Source organism: Strigops habroptila, chromosome 8 (assembly GCF_004027225.2).
Source record: "Strigops habroptila isolate Jane chromosome 8, bStrHab1.2.pri, whole genome shotgun sequence".
In the NCBI taxonomy this organism is placed as follows: Eukaryota; Metazoa; Chordata; class Aves; order Psittaciformes; family Psittacidae; genus Strigops; species Strigops habroptila.
The window spans coordinates 2,066,338-2,086,141 of NC_044284.2; the positions used below are offsets into that span (position 1 = coordinate 2,066,338).

The 19,804-nt window shown below is 42.2% G+C and overlaps 1 protein-coding gene across 5 annotated transcripts in view; it reads left to right on the forward strand.

Moving 5' to 3' along the window:
• The window catches only part of DPYD (dihydropyrimidine dehydrogenase), a 355,916-nt gene that overhangs the window by 283,198 nt on the left and 52,914 nt on the right, over nucleotides 1-19,804 (forward strand). For all 5 annotated transcript variants that reach the window (XM_030494219.1, XM_030494220.1, XM_030494222.1 and 2 more), the window contains one exon: nucleotides 6,446-6,588. In XM_030494219.1, coding sequence (XP_030350079.1) covers nucleotides 6,446-6,588 — 143 coding nt within the window. The remainder of the gene's footprint in view (nucleotides 1-6,445; nucleotides 6,589-19,804) is intronic.

Here is a 19,804-nt window from a genome sequence, read left to right on the forward strand (position 1 = left end):
ATCAGTAGTGATTTGGGCAAATGGCTATTAATGTGTGAGTGGGAATGGACTGAAGGACTGCCCAGGCTGTGAAATAGATAAGGAGCAATGAAAGAGTCTTCTCTGGATCCTGAGGTGCACCACTAAAGCTGTGGCAAGGTCCACATCTTGAACTTGCTCTTTGGGCACTAACCTGTATTTTTTTAGCATGCTGAATATTGTGTGTCCGATCTGGGGAACCTCATAACGGCTGTGGATAGTCTTTCTCTCTAAACATGTCTGTTTTTTGGGTTTTCTTCTGCATTTAAATGCATTCTCTGGCCATTTTGAAGGATGTGCCTGCTACACTGTTTCATTAAACCGCTGTGTTATCGGGTAATTGTTTAAACATAATGCCATAGCACTATCAAAAGGAAAGGTGAACTAATGGCATTTGCAAATGTCAGGGATTATCTTAACACTTTTATTATAGTTTATAAAAAGTAGGTTCAGGGCATTCCATGGCAATTATTTCCACCGAAATTGGTTATTTAAATAAATTGCTAATTATCTGGATATGACAGTATTGAAAACCCTGCTAATGACTTCATTGATAAGTGTAGCTTATGACGGCCACCTACAGGTGGGAGTGAGAAAGAACATGGCACAGAAGCATTCCCATCGGAAGGAATGCGATGCGAATGAATGGTGTATAACAATATATGTGTATAAGATAGAATTGTGTGTATAGCACGTTTCCCTGGACTGTTTACAGATGTAGATGATATATATGTATTTATATAAAGCACTTTGATAACCAGAACTAGGCAGCATACACATGATGCAAAACATTTCTTAATATAGGATTGTTTTCTGTGGGTTTTTTTCCTTAATTCCCAAACCGTCTTACCTGGTTCCTTCCTGCAGCATTGCATTAATCATCTCCAACACCTCAACTTTCTCAGACCAACTGCCTTCTGCAATGCTTTTTCACCCCAAACTAGTATTTGCTGTCATTGGGTTTATTGATTTGAACAGTCAGGAAGATGGGAATGTCAGTGCTCTTCCAAGAATGGATTTACAGAGGGAGGGAGATTTTGAAGGTTTCTATTTTTCAGCAGAATAGACTGTATCCAGAATTTATTAATCAAAAATAATGTATCAGCCAATTTTTCCTTGTAATATTTAGACTGTTTCAAATCTGATATTTAATTTGTAAAGAACTGAAGTGTAATATAATGCAAATTAAGAATTCATTTTGCTTTACAACACACAGAATGGGGAGAATTATGACCCAAATTCATTTTTATTCCATCTAGTAACCATAGATACAAAAATTTGCTTTTAAGTCATCTACTACCAAAGATATGAGAGTCTCCCTTTTAAGTCTGCTGCTTTTATTGATAGCGAGTTTGATAAAGACCATTCAGACTGTTTCAAGGTTCAGACTCAGTATTGTCAGTGTGAATTGATTCACCTCAGTTCCGTTGGCTGGTTTCTAATGGATCTGGATCATCTTTACCTAAAGGTCCACTTAGAGCTGCTGCAAATATGTGTGGAAGACTTTAAACTACCACGTTAGTGCATTATATTGCAAGTAAGAACGTAGCCCAGCATTCAGAGCTTCTTAGTCTTGAGATTGGTGGATCACTGGGATCAAGAAGATCTGAATTGTTTCTGCTGGGAACTTTCAAAGCTACTGGGCTGCCTGAAGCTTAACACCAGGCTTCTCCTAGAGGGTGGCATTAGATTTGGCTCTCAGTCCTCAACCTAGTGAACATTTTTGGTGTTGAAGTCGTGATAAAACGTGTTTTCTGGCACTGGTAGAGGTTTTTTTACTTCCTAAGTAGGTGTAATACCTCTCCCCAGTTTTCCATCAGCCTGCAGTCCTCAGAGGACAAGGGCAGCTCTGCCTACCTGCACTGATGAGAGCATTTGATCAACATAAGTTCTGCTTCTCCTTCATGCTCTATTTTGCCTATTGGATTTCCTTGACTGCAGTCCCTGAGAGTCACAAAAAAACTGACTTAAAAACGAAAGAAAACCAAAATTCTTTGGTTTAAGGCAAGAAGAAGGCCAGGGACTTTGGCATCAGACACTTATTTAATTGTTGAAATCTTTGTTCAGTAGCAAGCATTTATTCCATAATTAATGAGAGATTTGAAAGGGTAGTTTGCAACACAGAGTAACATATCATGTCCACCAGGTATTTTTCTGTCTTTCATTTTCAAATCTCACTCCCTTGCTTGAGGTCTGGATACATGGACTTTGTTTATTAAATCTCATTCTTTTACAGCAAGGTAAATGATAGCCATATCAAGCATCTGGTAGCAGCCGTAATGCTACTATCAAGAGAGTACCATATCAGCAGTTTCCCAGCTACGGGCGCTTAACTAGTGGAATTACAGGTCCCAACACATCAAAGTATGTAGTAGATGCTTGTTTTCTTAGCATGCGAGCTGTCTTTCAAATGTATGGTGGATTCGGACCTCAAGCTTCTTAAATACCATTTGATTTATCAGGCAAAATTCTGTATTTTTCCATTACTATTTACAGCTCTTCACTAAATCTCCTTTATTTCAACCTTCTAAAAACTCCTTCTCCACAAATATCTATATCGGAATTTATTACCTTCCTGTTTGTTGTATTCTTTCTTTTATTTTGGGTTAATCTGGATGCTTGTGTCACCATTTCATTAGGCAGTAGGATCTCTATCACAAGCAAATCACATTGTGTTCCAGACCAGAAGCTTTTCTTGCAGAAGGGAAGCTTCTGAACTGTTGATCAAGAAATGCACAGGAGAACGGCTGCACCTTCGGATGTTCTTGTTCTGTATTCTGTAGACCAAAGAAGATAGTGACACCTCAGTCAACCCCCTGATTGTCATTAGAGCCATTTATTTACTCTCATCAGTAGCACTCCTGAAATGTTTTTAAATTCATTTGGGGGAGTTATAGATGAATAGAATACTTTTGCCATCATACCAATTTATCACTAATTTACTGATCACCAAATGTAAGTAATAACTCATATTATGAATATCAAGTGCAGCTAGTACTAAAAATTACCTGTGTTCCATAATAAACTCTAAGCCTCATTGCCATCTCTGCTAGGCTTCATCAAATCATATGTTTGATTTCTTTGGGCTGAATGAAGGCCTTTCTGATTACTTATTGTGCTGAAACCTTAAATAAGGTGTAATGTGCTCCTTTTCCTCTACTGACCATTGTACAGAGATAGTAATTTAAGTGAGAGGGTGGCTAATTTAATCACAGTGAAGAAAGGAACAGTTATATTCTGGAAATATTGTCTTGTGGAACTCTTTGCTATGAGATACCATTAAGGCCAAGGGTCTTTAAGGCTTAAAAACTGATGGAATGCAAGCTCTTAGAGTTACATTGGGGTTAAAAGAATATAAACCTTCATGCCTCAAGGCAAATGTCAGTTTTTAACTCATGCAGACTGGACAGAATTTTTCCTCTAGCCACATGATTTCAGAGTTACCAGCATCTGTATTCTTTCACCTTTCTAAGGAATAACAACCTCATCACAGTGAGATTCTGGAGTAGCTGTGTCAGTGCCCAAAAGCAATATAGCGAGTCTGATGCTTACCTGTAGCCTCAATTTCAAACACTGAATATTGGAGGAATTTCATGAACTAGTGCTTTTGGATGAGATTGTTCCCAGTGATTTTGGTGTGTAGTGGATGTCTCGGCATGTATGGCCCTCCAAAGGCTTTATAAATAAATGCATGGAAGCAAACAGCATGGTTCCATTTACGTTTTTTGTCTCAAGTCTTTCTCTAAGACTGTGCCATCAATTTGCTCTTTGGACACTAGCAGTCATCCTGTTTCAGAGAGCCAGTCTGTTCCTTCCAAACACATTACAATTGATCAAGCTCAAATGGCAAATAGTCATTAGTGTCCTGTGGAAAGTTCCTGTTCAGCTCCAGCTCCTTTCTGTGATCTGTTCTGCTGTGATGGGAGATTCTTTAAGGCAGTTTTGGTGAGATTTTTAAATTCTATGAACCAGGCTCTAGTTTTCACTAGAGCACACTGAGAATGCTTCTTGGGTTAAGCTGTCATAGAATCATAGAATCACAGAATGGTTTGGGTTGGAAACAACCTCAAGATCATCCAGTTCCAACCCCCTGCCATGGGCAGGGACACCTCACACTAAATCATGTCACCCAAGACTCTGTCCAACTTGGCCTTGAACACTGCCAGGGATTCACCACTCCCTTGGGTGAATTTATGCATTGCCCATTTATGCAAATGGAAGTTTATATGCTGAAAACATTGTACGTCTGTGTAGTTTCTGTTAACCTGCAGACAAGAAGTATCTGTGCAAAGCCTGTGAGCAGTTCTGATCCCTAACATGGGCATGCGAGAACATCTGGTATGGTCTTGCTGGCAAGTGGAGGAATCCGTCTGATCAGATAGTGAGTCTTCTGGGTTTTGCTGGGTGCAGAGATCAGCTGTAGGAGAAGGAGGAGGTGTTGTATTAAGTATGTAATGAGAAGGTGCCTATCCTGAGGCAGCAGAGGTTGTTGTTGCCCAAGAAGATAATTCCATGCCAAATCCAGAGCAAATGTCAATAGAGGCTGCTTAGCTGAGCTTTTGGGTGTGAATGCGTTTAATACTGATGGGCCACGGTCTCCTGTGAATTCAGTGTGGTCTGTCAGGGTTACAGTGAGGGGTATGTTGCACAAGGCAGTGTGAGCTGAACACACAGTGGTTTTAATGGTCATGACCAACCAGATTTCAGTTTTCTGTAGTGGAAAATTACCTTGCTAAAACAGCGCCTTGACAAAGTGACGGTGTCCTACTTAAAGCAAAACATGGCAGGTTTTGTGAGCTGAACTTGTGGTGGGGGGTCATTCTCCTCATCGACCCTTCCAGCTAGACCTGGGAGGTCTGAGCTCATGCACAACCAAGGCAAAGGCTCTTTCTAGAGAGCAGAACCCTGAACTGGTGGTAGGTGCTTTGTGGAGACCAGAAACCGCTGCCTGAGAGGAAGCAGTGATGGGGACACTAAAGGGAGGGTTGGTGCTGGACTCAGTGACACAGGACTGGCTGGAAAAAGCAATTTATCCTTCACAAAAGACTTTCTTCTGTTAAAAATCCAGGCAGCAGACTGCAGTGCTTCTGCCTCAGAAAGGGTGGAGAAAGAACTGCAGCACAGCTTGTTTGGGTTGAAGTTCTGTCTGCAGGAGATGAGGATGTTGGTCATGCATCTAAGCAGAGGCGTGGTGATGCAGCAGCTACTGTTTCCACATGGGCTCTTTTCCCACACTTCCAAATTGTGGTTTCTTCTTTCCTCTTGTTTTGTTCATTGCATTGGTTTTATTTCTTTCTTCTCTTTTGGCTATTTGCTCTTGCAGAAGGTCAGAGCTTTAAAGGTTATGAAAATACGCACGGAGGGTGTTCAGAAGTATTTCAGATCATGGTATTTCCCCAAATTATTTGTGTTTGTACTAATACAGTACAAACCCAAAAGCACTAGCACTTCTTCGTGTAGGTTGACAAGGTTGACAGCCAGCCAGTTCCTCTGGGAGTGATGTGTGCCTCCCTTACGCTAATGTAGTGTTGTCCAGTGATAACATAAAATTTCCCTAAAGGTTCTCTAAATGAAGTCAAAGTGTTAAGAATACAGGAGTTATCCAGAGAAATCCCAACCAGCCTCAGAAAAAATACCAGTAGAAGTGTCAGCTGTCTGTTCCCTCCATCATTTAATGAGCAGCATCTGTATGCATATTTTAAAGACTTGCATACCATGAATAGGATGTAGCCAAAGCAGAAGCATTGCAGACACAGTGCATTGAGACTTTAATCATCATTCCTCTAAATGTAGCAGGGAGTTGTCTGGCTCAAACTCTAGATACCATTTAAAAATACAAGCTCCAGTCTTGGAGATAGGACTATAAATGAATATACTTTATTCTTTTGATCTTCTGTCCAAAGAGGGCTTACTTAAAGGATTATCCGAATCTACAAACATCCAAAGGGGAAACATACTAAATAATATATGAAATGTCAAATGCAGTGAAATGGCATTTTTAAAGAATTTTTAGTCAGACAAATAAATGAGATGTTCCCTCTGACTTGGACAATGTCTGTGTTCAAAACGTCGAGCTGATTCTTTATGTAGAAACAGAGGGCTCTGTCTACAGTGTACTGCATGGTAAAGTATTGCTTTCTGTCTCAGACATTGTTAGTCTTTGTTTTGAGCATCAGCTAAAATGTTCCAGCCAGCTTTGCAATGTTTATCCAAATGTTTCTGTGATTTCCTGTATTTCAGCCAAATTCATAATACTTTACAAGTACTGATAGCACTTGAAACCCACTTGGTGTCAATTTATAAATGAATACATCCTCTGCATCTCAGAATTAGATGTTAGCTCCTGATGTTCCTTATCATGAGGGACATGCAAATGACATCAGGGTGTGTTCTGATACCGCTGACAACATATTCTGGTTTTCCATAGGAAATGCCATCAGGCCCATCGCCCTCCGCGCAGTGTCTGCCATAGCCCGTGCTCTTCCTGGATTTCCCATCTTAGCAACTGGAGGCATCGATTCTGCTGAAAGTGGGCTTCAGTTTCTGCACAGTGGGGCTTCTGTTTTACAGGTATCTTTTCTTTCTTTAAAGCTTTAGAATTAAAGGAATTAAAACCAGAATGTAGCTTCCTTTCAAACATTAGGATAGCAGGAGGTTTATACCATTGAAAGGAATTTTCATAGAACGATAGAATCACCTGGGTTGGTAAAGACCTTTAAGCTCATCCAGTCCAACCGTTCCCCAGCACTGCCAAGGCCACCACTAACCCATGGCACTGAGGGGCTCGTCTACACGGTGTTTGAATACTTCTGGGGACAGTGATTCCACCACTACCCTGTGAAGCTTCATGCTTCTCACTAAGAGACATTCATTTCAGATGAAGCAGGAATTGCCAAAAGAACACTTCAGGTGTTACAATACCAACCTAGGAAAAGGCTTGACTGGAGTGTGTTATCACTTTTTCTCTCTGACCTATAGGATTTAAACATTAAACATCGCTCCCTTGTCATACAAGCAGGGTTGGCACAGAGTTAAGCTTCAGCTCTCTGATGTTCCTTTATTCTTGGGTTTTGTCTTCTGCAAAGAGCCTTTTCAAGGGGAGAGGGATATCAAAGAACACTACTTTGGTCCCACTGGGAGCCAGTTTAAAGTAATTCCTGTTTATCCAGGCATCTGCGTCCCTTAAGCATGATTATTGGAGCAGGAGGTGCGGAGCTCTGTCTCTCACATATGAGGCTGGTGTTGTAGCCTGTTGCAATGGAGTAAGGTTTCGGACTGAATCATAGACTCATAGAATCCCAGACTGGTTTGGGCTGGAAAGGACCTTAAAGCTCATCCAGTTCCAACCCCCTGCCATGGGCAGGGACACGTTCCACTAGAGCAGGTTGCTCCAAGCCCCTGTGTCCAACCTGGCCTTGAACACTGCCAGGGATGGGGCAGCCACAGTTTCTCTGGGCACCCTGTGCCAGCGCCTCAGCACCCTCACAGGGAAGAACTTCTGCCTTAGATCTAACCTGAATACAGTAGTTGAGGCTTTTTACATTGCCTGTGTTGTTTTGAGATCCTGGCCACACTGGCATGGTTATTTAGTCCCTGTCATGGAATGAAGCCTAGGTGGCCTGTTATTGCGGGCACTGGGAAATTGGCTGGAAATCAGCCCCTTACCTGCTCTGCTTTGCAGCATGTATGTTAGAATGGCTAAGAGGCAGGTGGTGGTTATGTTCTCTTATTCCATTATGTAATACATTCTGGTTGATGCTCATCCCCTTGATCTGGAGTTCCCATCATAGACAACAGCAGCTGTGGATCCTGTGGATGTCAGCTTTGTGTCACTCCGTGGGATGACTGGAGTGGTTTCATTCCCACAAGTCTGTTTGACATTAAAATTAGATTCAGTGTGACCATCCTTTCTGCACAGCGCTGGTCTCTGCTGAGATTAGTCATTTGTTTGCTATGTTTCAGACAAAAAAAACCCCAAAACAGGCCAACTCAGTGGTTTGGTTGGGTTTTTAAGTGTTATGTGATGTCAGCTATACAATGTGGAATGATTTTCTGGTCTACATCTGCTGTATCTGGTTCTGGATGACTAAAAAATGAAGTTTTTTCATGTCATTTATGCAGTTTTCCTTTATATGGGCTGACTTTAAACTCCTCAGTTTGACTGGCTTATTTCTCTTTCACTAATGTAGGGAAGTCATTTAAAGTAATCTAAGATAAATGAGTTCTAAAGCTGCTGTGTAGGTAAAGTCTGAACTAGTTCATTTACATTTATTTTAAAATAAGCCTTTAGTAAACTTCATGCAGGATTGTGAGTACAGGCCATAAGTCTTTCCCTCATCTTGGGAAAGGCAAATGGAAGGGAGAGGGAAACAAATAATCTCTATAGAGTCTTGCAAGAAATACACTTGACCAGGACTAGACTTGCACAGGCAAGATACATTGTGATAGACAGAAGACACCCTCATCTTCGTAGGTCAACTTTGGAACCTAATTAGGATTATGAGAATCATTGCTGTTATCTTCCTTTCTTAAAATGATATACAAATAGCCACCTAATATACTTTTCCCTGAATCCCAATCTCTCTCTCACATGTCCTTGGTATCAAATGCCTGAGTTGTTCCTTCAGCAGTCAAACCCTCTGGTCCTTATCCTAATAGCTTTGACAGTTTACTTCTGCTTCCTCAGTACCAAACTACAGAGCAAGTACAGAATGTGGAGACAGCATCACATAAAGTGATCTACTGAATGATTCGGTATAGTAAGATTCAAGTCTTATTCAAGTCTTATACATATCAAGTCCCCAAGTTCAGTAGGTAGAACTGGGACTGTACTGGGAGAATTATATATGCATCCTATAGCCTTAAGTGCCTGCTTTGGACACTGTTTGAGCTGGTGCTGAATAGACACTTGGACTGACAAAATACTGCACATTTTGTGATCTTACTTCACGTTTCCAAAACCGCAAGGACATGGTATGACTGATCCAGGGGCAGAAAGCAAGGAGCCTGGCCTTTGGTGGTGGTGGAGTGAGCTCTGTGCTCAACTGTGTCAAATGAGCAGTGGGTACATTCCCAGTACCCCTACTAGGAGCGGGTACTGCTCAGGGAATGTCAGTTCATGCAGCATTAAATGCAGTCTGATAGCACTAAAAAGCACAGATTGTACTGGTCCATCCACAGAGCCCAACTACAGAACTGGGAAAGCAGCACTTGTATGGCCATTGGACTTCCCTGCTTTTTGCCTAGATGAGAGTCCTGTGTCTTCTCTGCCATGAGAGGCAGACCTTCATGGGCTAAGATAATACAAAGGCTTTGTGAGTTGATTTAATTGCAGTCTGGCGTATCTCTTAGAGAAGAGGTTTATGAATAATAAATGTGCCTCCATTAAAAGCAAGATCAGGTTTTCCTCTGCAGCTATTTCAGTTACAACCAGTTCTCCATTATTTTTTTTTTTTCCCCAATTGCTTTTATTTTTAAGATGCGGGGATTTATTTTCCATTTACAAAATCATCATACACAGAAATGCAAGTCAGGAGTTACCAAAGCCATATTTTGATATATGCTATAACCACCTCAGGTGGTGTTAAGCAGGTATGGTAGGGAATGGTTTGGAGAGATAGGTTCAGTATTCAAAGTGTGTTCTGTCCCCTCTTTTAGAAGATGTCCATGGCAGGGGGTTGGAACTAGATGGTCTTAAGGTCTTTTCCAACCCAAACCATTCTATGAGTCAATGATTCATTGGGGGGGCAACATCTTATTGTCGTTACTACTAGAAGTTTGTGTGTAAGGAAGTTTTGCAGCAGGGGTAGAAAACAAGCTGGATCGTGGTGGTGAGGAGTAGCTGGGATTCAAATTTTATACAGCAATTTAACAGAGCATTCTTCCACTTTATGGACTTCAGAATCAGTTGCAAAAAGACCCCACTTGTTCTTTAATTCTTCATTACAAATGCTGAACCATTTCAATCACTCTTGATTTGATAGCACTCTACTTTTCTGTGACATACTCAAATCCAACAATCCCTTTTAAGTTCAGACATGAAATGAAAAATAAACCAAATAACTTTATTTATGGAGATAATCCTGCACTCATGGCATACCAAACGCTCTAGACATGTTTAGCTGCATCTTTCTGAGGTGCAGTTCATTGCTATACGCTTCCAGTGAGGCTGAAGTTATTTGGGTGTTTTAATGTAAGTTAGCTCATTTAAAGCCCCAATTTATCAAAATCAGATGTATATTGGATTATTTTTCTTTGCATCTTTTGCATCATGGGTGTGATTTACCATTGTCACACTGATGGTTTGTTAGATTTTTGCAAGCCTTTGCAAGAGACAGGCATTTTTCAAAGTCATCTCACTGTAGGAAATTAAAAACGGGGACAATTATAGCAAATTCCAGTGGAAAAAGAAAATGCATTATGGAAAAAGCAATAAAAGCGTAAAAATATTCAAGTAAAAGTCGCTTCACAGCAGCCTGTATGATTCAATTGTAGATCAATATTGTGTAGTTAATGCATTAGCAGTAGAGCATTAATTTGCAATTACCGCAGGTGATCTGATTCTCTGGGTTCTGTCCATTGACATAAATGACCTTTTGTTGAAAGAGATTCTGTACTCATTACTTCTAGCAGATATAACAGAAAATAAAGGTGGAACAAAGGGATACTTCCTTCAGGAAGTATATTTCAGTATACTTGTTTCATGGTAAAGTCTCTTAACGTTATATTCTGGAATGGAATACTTTTGTTCATCTTGAATATTGGTCATTAGCATGCAAAGAATATGTGTTCCTTTCCAAACAAATTGCTTTTCTTACAAAGTATGGAGGCCACACATGTTCCCTGTTGCTCCAGCATGGCTGTTTGTAAGGCTCTTTAATAGCAACAATATTAGATCCACCCAGATAATGCTGCTACACAGCAGGTCAGCTTTACCCCGAACCCTGTTTTGGACCCACCTTCACCTATCTCTCTCTCCCACTTAGAATAATAGAATCATGTGGGTTGGAAAGGACCTTAAGGCTCATCCAGTTCCAACCCCTGCCACGGGCAGGGACACCTTCCACTAGAGCAGGTTGCTCCAAGCCCCTGTCTCCAACCTGGCCTTGAACACTGCCAGGGATGGGGCAGCCACAGCTTCTCTGGGCACCCTGTGCCAGCACCTCAGCACCCTCACAGGGAAGAGCTTCTGCCTTAGATCTAACCTGAACTTCCCCTGTTTCAGTTTGAACCCATCACCCCTTGTCCTGTCGCTCCAGTCCCTGATGCAGAGTCCCTCTCCAGCATCCTTGTAGCCCCCTTCAGACACTGGCAGCTGCTCTAAGGCCTCCACGCAGCTTCTCTTCTCCAGGCTGAACAGCCCCAATGTTCTCAGCCTGTCTTCATACGGGAGGTGCTCCAGCTCCTGATCATCCTCGTGGCCTCCTCTGGAGTTGCTCCAACAGCTCCATGACCTTCTTATGTTGGGGACACCAGCACTGCTGCAAGTGAGGTCTCAGCAGAGCAGAGTACAGGGACAGGATCACCTCCCTCGACCTGCCGCTCACGCTCCTGTTGATGCAGCCCAAGATACTTGCCTTGGATGGGATGTAGTATCTTTCAGCCCTGTGGCGCTGTACTCTTGTCTTGACTATGTTATATTCAGCCTCCAGACGTTGCACTATAACCCTCCTCTTCTCAGGCACAAGGATAATGTGGGAATATACTCCACCACAGAGGCAGAGCTGCCAGGATGCTGGATCTGCCCTGTGCCCTTCTCTCCTGCCCCATGCCGGTTGTGTATGAGATCCTCAGGGATCTGGGAGAGCACAAAACCATTCTGGAAGTATGGCAGCCCGTGATATGAAGGCAATAGTGATGGGTTTTTTGCCTCTGCAAGATAAAATCTCCCTTCACTACAGAACGTGGTTGTTTTTATGAGACTACTTGTGTTGTTTGTAATGTTTTCAAGGAGCATTCTTGTTGGTACCTCTTTGGAGCCAGAGTCTCAAGGGATTCGGGACAGTTTGATGATTATTTTTTCTTCAGCTGGCTTTTTACTGAAGCATTTAGCTGAGAGATTTTTCTAACAGCAGGATGGCCCTTTGTGTGTGAATAAACAAGCTTTTCCATCACAAAATAGTGGGACTTGAACGATGAGAGAGCATTGTTATTTTATTTGTGCAAATGTGAAAGCCTGTGAGGAACCTTTCTACATGGTATAAAATGCTCCGGGTATCAGGATATAAAAGCAAGGCTCTGAAAATATCATCACTGTGAAATGACAGGGGAAAAAAAAAAGAGTACAGTTTTATAAACATTATGTCACATCTTAGTGTTTAGATGTTCCCATTTTCTCCGCCCAAATCTCAACACCCCGCCCCGCAAAATCCCATGAAATGTATTCTGGGATCATTTATCATATTTTTCCCTATTTAATTTTTCTTTTATTCATTATTAATTTATGAAGGTGCCTGATGCAATTTCTCTATGGTCTTTTATGTCTCCAGAACTGCAATGTAGAGAGCTGAAGAACACTTAGTGTTCTTCTAGCCCATCTCAGTGTCTGTCCAAGTCTGTAAAGACACAGATACTTGAGTTAAGTGAGGAGTAGATGAGACCAAAAGAATTCTTATTCAGGAATTAGTGTTTATGCCATTTAATGATATGGAGAGTGAAAAACTAAAAGAGATTGAAATCGTGGGTGTGCAGAACAGGGCAGTGATGGAGCCAGCCCTGTGGTTTACAATTCCAGGTTAACTTTGTACTGATTAGTATAAACTAATCCTGATTAGTATATGATGTCCTTGGCAGTGCTGGGGTAAAGGTTGGACTTGATGATCTTAAAGGTCTTTTCCAACCTGGTTGATTGCGTGATTCTATGATGACACTTGAAGAAAACTATTATGTCTTGCAATGAGTAGCAGCGATTCTGAATGCAGAGGAAGGGCTCAGTCTTCCCTGTGTCTAATCTCAGCTCAGTGCAAGGAGAATAAAGTGTGGTGGATGGCTGCAAGTCTGAAACCACAGGGTGCCTTTGGTGTGACAGAGCAAGGCTGGGCTGGACTCTCCAAAGCCCACCCTTCCTCTGCCTTCAGCCCATCCTTACACCAGCACATGGAGGGGAAAGAGGCTGAAGGCTTTTCTTTGTGCCAGTCAGAGCATGCTCCATGGGTAGATAAGCTTCAGAATATACTTCGACACCAGCTGGTCACCATGAAGCTTCTAATGCAGGCTGTGCCTCAAGGGGTAGAAGAACAAAACCATTCTGTACAAACCTGTCCATGATACAGAGAAGTTAAGGCTGGGCTATTTCTTCTCTCACCAATTAAATTGATGAGTGAAGAATAGATTGCTGGATGCGGTGGCAGGCCACCGAAATGATACAAGATGAGATTCAAGGAATGGCACTTTACATCCACCAACAAAAACCACTTTTCTGATGTAAGCCCTTTTATTGAGATATATGTAGTCTCATGTAGAAATAGCAGGTTTTAGACTATATTCCTGAAGAAACTCAGTATGCGTTTGTATGTCCTTTTGAGTATCCTCAGTCTCATTTGAGCTTTGTGGCCATTTTCACTGGAATTTGCTGGAAGATAGAAAGTATTTTACTATAACAAGTTTTGAGAAAACAAAAAAGTCAGGCAGAGGAGAGCGTGTTCCTGCATTCCTTCACTACAAGCGCGAGCACGCTAGGAGCTCACCTTTATTAGACCTCTGAGAATCCACATGGGACAGTGCTGTTAGGACTGTGTCAGCCACAGGAAAGGCTTTAATTGGCAGTCACACCTTATTAGATGTCAGAGAACCCAACCAGGAGACACAGAGCTGCTGGAAGCCAGATATCATTAGTTCCACTGCTCACAGAGCCGCGCACTTGAAAACGCCTTCAATGGCCACGGCGCAGGATGGAGTGGCCCTTCTCTGCGGAGCTGGAATTTACAGGACATGCAGAAACAAAAGAGGGAACAAAGTGCTGTTTGAACATGTCGCCGTAAAATCAAAAGGGAAACGAATGTGAGAGAGAGAGGAGCTGGGGCAGACGTGCTCAAGTGATCACTTCTGATAAACATTTCATTATTTGCTGCTTTTTTCTTCGCTCGGTGCTAATTACAGGGACTCAGCCTGTTCTCAACTGTCTGTCTGTCTTTGCTAAGAACAAAAAGTCACTAGAGGACTGCCACACTTGCCCCATTACAGATGCTCGGGTTGGAAATTGCTAATTGATAGTGAGGATTTGCTGTGAGAATTCCTTCTGATGGAAATTTGTCAACCAAAATCTTTTTTCTTAATCTAGTTGGCAAAAAATACCAAATTTGAGCAGGTTTTTGTTATTATTGATTTTTAGTTTCATTAACTTGTGACTTTTAATGGAAAGTTGCACTGTTGGAATCAGCATACTGTAAAGTTACAGACTGAACTCTAAGCTAATAATGCCTTTTACTTTGTGCAGTTTTGCAGTAGTTTTATATTTAGGGGATTTATCTATTAGCTTACCTTTGTTTCTGCTCATTTCACCAGCTAGTAAATGAGGTCTGCATAGATAGGATTGTTAGTTCATGATTTTGTAAGAATGAAATCAAGCTCCTTCCATAACAGTTGCTATTTGTCATTCTTATAGCGGATTCTCATGCAAAGTAGGTTCAAGTATCACTGAATGGCAATCATTTACCAACAATTAGGTCTCAGTTGAGCATCAGCTCCAATGCTGTCCTATACCAGTCACTCCCAGCAGAGGATTTGTTCTCTGCTGTTATACCTGGGGACACTGAGGCCGCTTCTCTTTCAGACATGGTCTAGTGTGAGGTGTCCCTGCCCATGGCAGGGGCTTGGAACTGGATAGCCTCAAGGTCCTTTCCAAGCCAAACCATTCTATAATTCTGCCCAGGTGTCTACCCTATTTCCCTGGGTCTGGTGACACAGGTACTTGAAGGGTTGAGGAGATGTGAAGAATAAGCAGTTTGGCAGCATGCTCTCTCCATGTCTCGCAACGATCCACAGTATTGCTTATCTTCCCGCTGCTGATGTGGATTCCTGCGGCCACTATCTTGTTCGAACAAGCACAGATCTCTCCCCCCTGTAGATAAAACCACATGGTGTGAATTGACATCGAGTGAGTTTGGTTTAAAAGTTCACAAAGTAAAAGCAACACGGAGATGACTTTTGAAAAGAGGCTTAGTGAAGTGTTGAAGAAATTGTGGGCAAGTTGCTTTACTCAGCTCAGGTTGCTTTCAAACACAAGGCTAGCTCTGTTGTAGATTGAGTTTCCCTTGTGTCTCAGTGTGGTGATGACTAGAAATTGAACCTGAAAATGTACCCAGCTCCTTGCTGAACATTGAAAATGTCAATAGAAGGAAAATGCTGAGTTTCTTTTTTTGTTCCTGCCACCTCCAATAATTACTTAGGGAATTTCCTGTGTTTTGTTTTAAATCAGATGTATTGTAACTGCAGGGGACATCCTGAGTTTTCCTTTTTGTATGGAAGCAGCTCTGTTGATCTTTCAGTTGAAGGCTGTAGCTGACAGTGGAAGGAAGAAAGGGAGAGCAAGCCGTGGAGGAGGCTGTGCTCAGGGAAGGATGGAGCCCATGAAGGATGGAGCAATTTGGGAATATGAGCTCTTTTGAAGGTTTTTTCCTGCTACAACACAAGCCCCCCTTGAAACACAGCTTGATCCGGCTACGGAGAGGTCCTTTTATCCATGCAATTTGAATGAAAGAAACAGAGAAACCACTTCATCTGAAGCTGGCAGTACGTTAGGTAAGGGTATAACTGCCTTCAGTGTCAGAGCTGCTTTCCTTGGTGCTGTTTATTGTTTGAACAGAGATAGGTAAAACAATCCCTAAGGAAATGTGGAAGTGGGTTTTTAATCTCAGACTTGAAGGACTCAGTGGGTCAAAACTGTTTTCTTCACGTGCATCTCACTCTTCAATGGACACAGCAGCTGCTGCACAGATTCGGACAGGCAAGCTGATAAAGGCTGAAAGCAATTTTAGCTGAAATAAAATGTGAGTACTAGAGGGAAAGGCTCCCAGGGATGAGGGGTTAATCATCGCAGGGCTGAACTGAGGTTCCACAATGGAAAAATTGCTTTTCTGTTTGATTGTGAGAGGTTTGCAGCTTTCAAACTTCTGGTCACAGGAGGATGTCCCTCAGTGGATGATTCTCATTAGGGTTTGTTGAAACCTTCTTTGGGGAAAGTGTTTTTCATTGACCAATTTCATTTAATCAAAATAGATCTGGGTTCAAGTCCCTGCTGTGTCTGGTCCGGTGGCCCGGGATGAGGAATGCTGAAGCTTTATGCTGGATCCGTTATGCATTAATGAACCTGAGTATTACCACTAATCAGGAAATAGTTACTCTGCCACAAGGATCAAAGTGTTTTCCAGTTTAAGCTGATAATCAAAATTCTAAAAATGTGTGGAATAAACACATTGAAAGAAAAAAACACTATTTGGGTGACTCTGATCTTTGTTCAGTCTTTTTGCAACATATTTTAGTTTTGACCTTTTCATTCCAATTAACTCGGATTGCAAACCAGACACGTTCAAATTAAATGGGGCCGTTGCATTCCATGTTGTCAAACAGCACATATTGGGAACTCTTTTCCACAGGCTTTGCAGAGCACGGGTCTGTTCTAACAAACGTGCTTTCCTACAACCATGTTCACTTCTGACAAATATGACATTCCAAAAATGGAATAATGGACCATGGAATCATAGAATCAACCAGGTTGGAAAAGACCTTTAAGCTCATCCAGTCCAACCGTTGCCCAGCACTGCCAAGGCCACCACTAACCCGTGGCACTGAGGGCCTCGGCTACACGGGGTGTGAACACTTGCAGGGACGGTGACTCCAGCACTGCCCTGGGCAGCCTGTTCCAATGCCTGAGCACCCTCTGGGGAAGGAATTGTTCCTCAGCTCCAGCCTAAACCTGCCCTGGTGCAGCCTGAGGCCGTTTCCTCTTGTCCCGTCCCTTGTTCCTTGGGAGCAGAGACCAGCCCCCTCCTGGCTCCATCCTCCTGTCAGGCAGTTGCAGAGAGCGATAAGGTCCCCCCTGAGCCTTCTCTTCTCCAGACTAAACCCCCCAGGTCCCTCAGCCGTTCCTCATCACACTAGTGCTCCAGGCCGTATCCAGAGAGGATGGTGTTCCTGTTGGTTAGCTCTTAGAAAACCCAGTCTTAGAAACATTGCTGTCTTCTGACTGTGTATGTTACTTGATGACTTTTAACATGAAACCACCAGATCCGAGTGGCTTAGCGGATACCTGCTTTAGAAATACCTTTGGAGGAGCTGGAGGATGCAGCCCATGGAAATGGGTGAATTAAATCTACATCTGCTTGGCACTGCTTCTGATGCTGTATCAGCATCTGTAGAACTGCCGGGAGAGCTGAAGGATTTCCACAACAGTACTTAGAATAAAAAGAGAGGCAAGACCTCTGGGTGTTAGTAAATGGAATATGAAATTATATTCAACATATATTTAGAGGTAGTTGTAGAGCCTCTATATGTGATTGGGCTGTTTACACAACGGAGTTAGTTCATCTGCTTTCAAAGATACCTTTCATTTTGTAGATCTACATCACAAAGATACGATTTGCTATAGGTGGCTGATTATGAGGCTGTTTTCCACACTCCTCAATGCTCAAGGCACATGGAATCATATTGTTTTCTTAGGGAAGATGATCACGATCAGCACTTCTATCAGTGTGTGTGCCCACCTACTGCATAAAGGTCCACTTTGTAGTTCCAAGAACAGACAGAATGCTTTAGTGAGATAAGGAAATATAACCATTCCTCTAGGGGTGGTTGACAGGGGAAAAAAAAAGCCACAATTACCTCAGGGAGCCGTCTGAAAATTCTTGATTTCTTCTGCATTTTCCATCTCAAAGACACGGGATACAAACCTGCATCACTCAGGGTCCCTTGATAAGTACCAGTTTTCCACTCCCAAACACCCAGTTTTGAGCTATTTAGATCAAAGATACGTTAATTGGCAGAGGAGAATTTAAGGGGAGGAAGAATACATCTGAGTAGGCTAGGAATTAATGTGTTGGATAACATTCCTAACGGATCCCTTACAGTGCTCTTATCCCCTGCTGTGCCCGCGTCTGATAAGTGGCTAATGGATTCTAGGCTTTTTTCTCCTCCTTCACTGTTGGCCACTCGCAGTTGCCCAAGGTTTCTGGAGTGCAATACACAAACATGGTCTGTCTTTCACCCCCTAAAATCAGGTCCTTTGGGGTCTCTGTGCCAGTGGGAGTCACTTTGGTGCTTTTCATCTCAGGAGGCTGCTGCAGCTTCGATACACACCGGGTGGCACTTCTTGCTGCCCAGTTACTGCATCCTGATTTCCTTACTTGTGGTCCCTGCCTCAGTGCTCCCTAAATGTCAGCTCAGCTCTGCTCAACACATTAGTGTTACGTTGTCCTGTTGTAGAAAGGATCCAAGCTGTACAGGCGATAGAGCCCTTCTCCCACAAGCTTGTCCTCTGTGGGTTGGAGGCCTGTTTCTCCTTTAAACGCATTTTGAGCTCCATTCCTTACTGACATTAGCCTTTACTTTTGATTTATAATCAATTTTATAATCAATTTATAAACGACATTTGCCCTCAAGTTTGTCTGATGAACTCACTTGAGGTATAGCAAAATAACTGCAGTACGTCATTACTGACACCCCCATGACAACAGACCATCCAGTCATTTCTTGTAATATACATTTCTTAAGCCCTATTGAATGTGTGTTGCCCTGTCTTCTGTGTGTTGCCCTTCAAGTGCCACTAGGAAGCCATCAGCTCATTAGGATTCAGTAAAAAAGATGAGGAGGGTTTTTTTTCCCCCACAACTCAGACAATTCATGAATGTAATATCTGAGTCCTTCGAACTGCTTTCTGAAAACCATGTATATGTTCATGTATAGGAGCTCAATTCTAATCTTTATAAAGGCTATCAGCTATCATCCAAATCAGTTTTGCATCTCGAGCCAGTATCCGAAGCCTTGTTAAGTAACATCCCATCTGCTAACCTGTGTCTCTAGGGTCATTTAAGCAGCTAATGTGAATGAATCAAATCATTCCATCTGTACTGTATCAATATTTGGGAAGCTTTTTCTTTCTTACAGATTTGTTCTTTAAAACAAAGAATCCCACTTTTTTTCCAGAGAGTGCACCATGTTGCCCAGTAATCCACGTCCCCAGTGTTCTTAATCCCAATATCCTCTAGCAAAAGTAACAATTGCTGCTAGAAAGGATAATTTAGGCTACACAGTATGGTGGTAAGTCAGTGTTCAAAGAGACATGAGGAGGGGGAACCATTGTTATACAGGCAGTCTTTCCATAGACCTTGGTATCCTGAAGATTGGAAGCACAGAAACCTCTCTTAGAGGAGATCTTAGTTGTCTCCTTATTCTCATAGCACATTATTCTGAGTACAGCATCAGACAACCAAGGCTTTTTACTTTGTAGAGGTGGGCACATCTAAATCATTGTACAGGGGCTGGAAAACACGCATTTTCATTTCCGTAGGCAAGAGCTCTGTAGCATATAGATTGCATGGCCCAGGAAGATCTCCCTTTAGTTGAGTCAATTTTTGCTAGTTGCTTTTGAGAATAAATTTTAAACTGTATGTATGCCTTACCCAGATTATAATCATGCTCTTGTCCACCACAATAAAGGCTGTGGATTCATATGGATACCCAGGTGAGCACAAATAGAATCCTTCCTGAAGCACCGTGCATTCATTTACAACTTTAGCCTTTTTCCACCAGAATCTTAATCAATAGACACTAATCAGAAAAGCAGTAGCCTCAG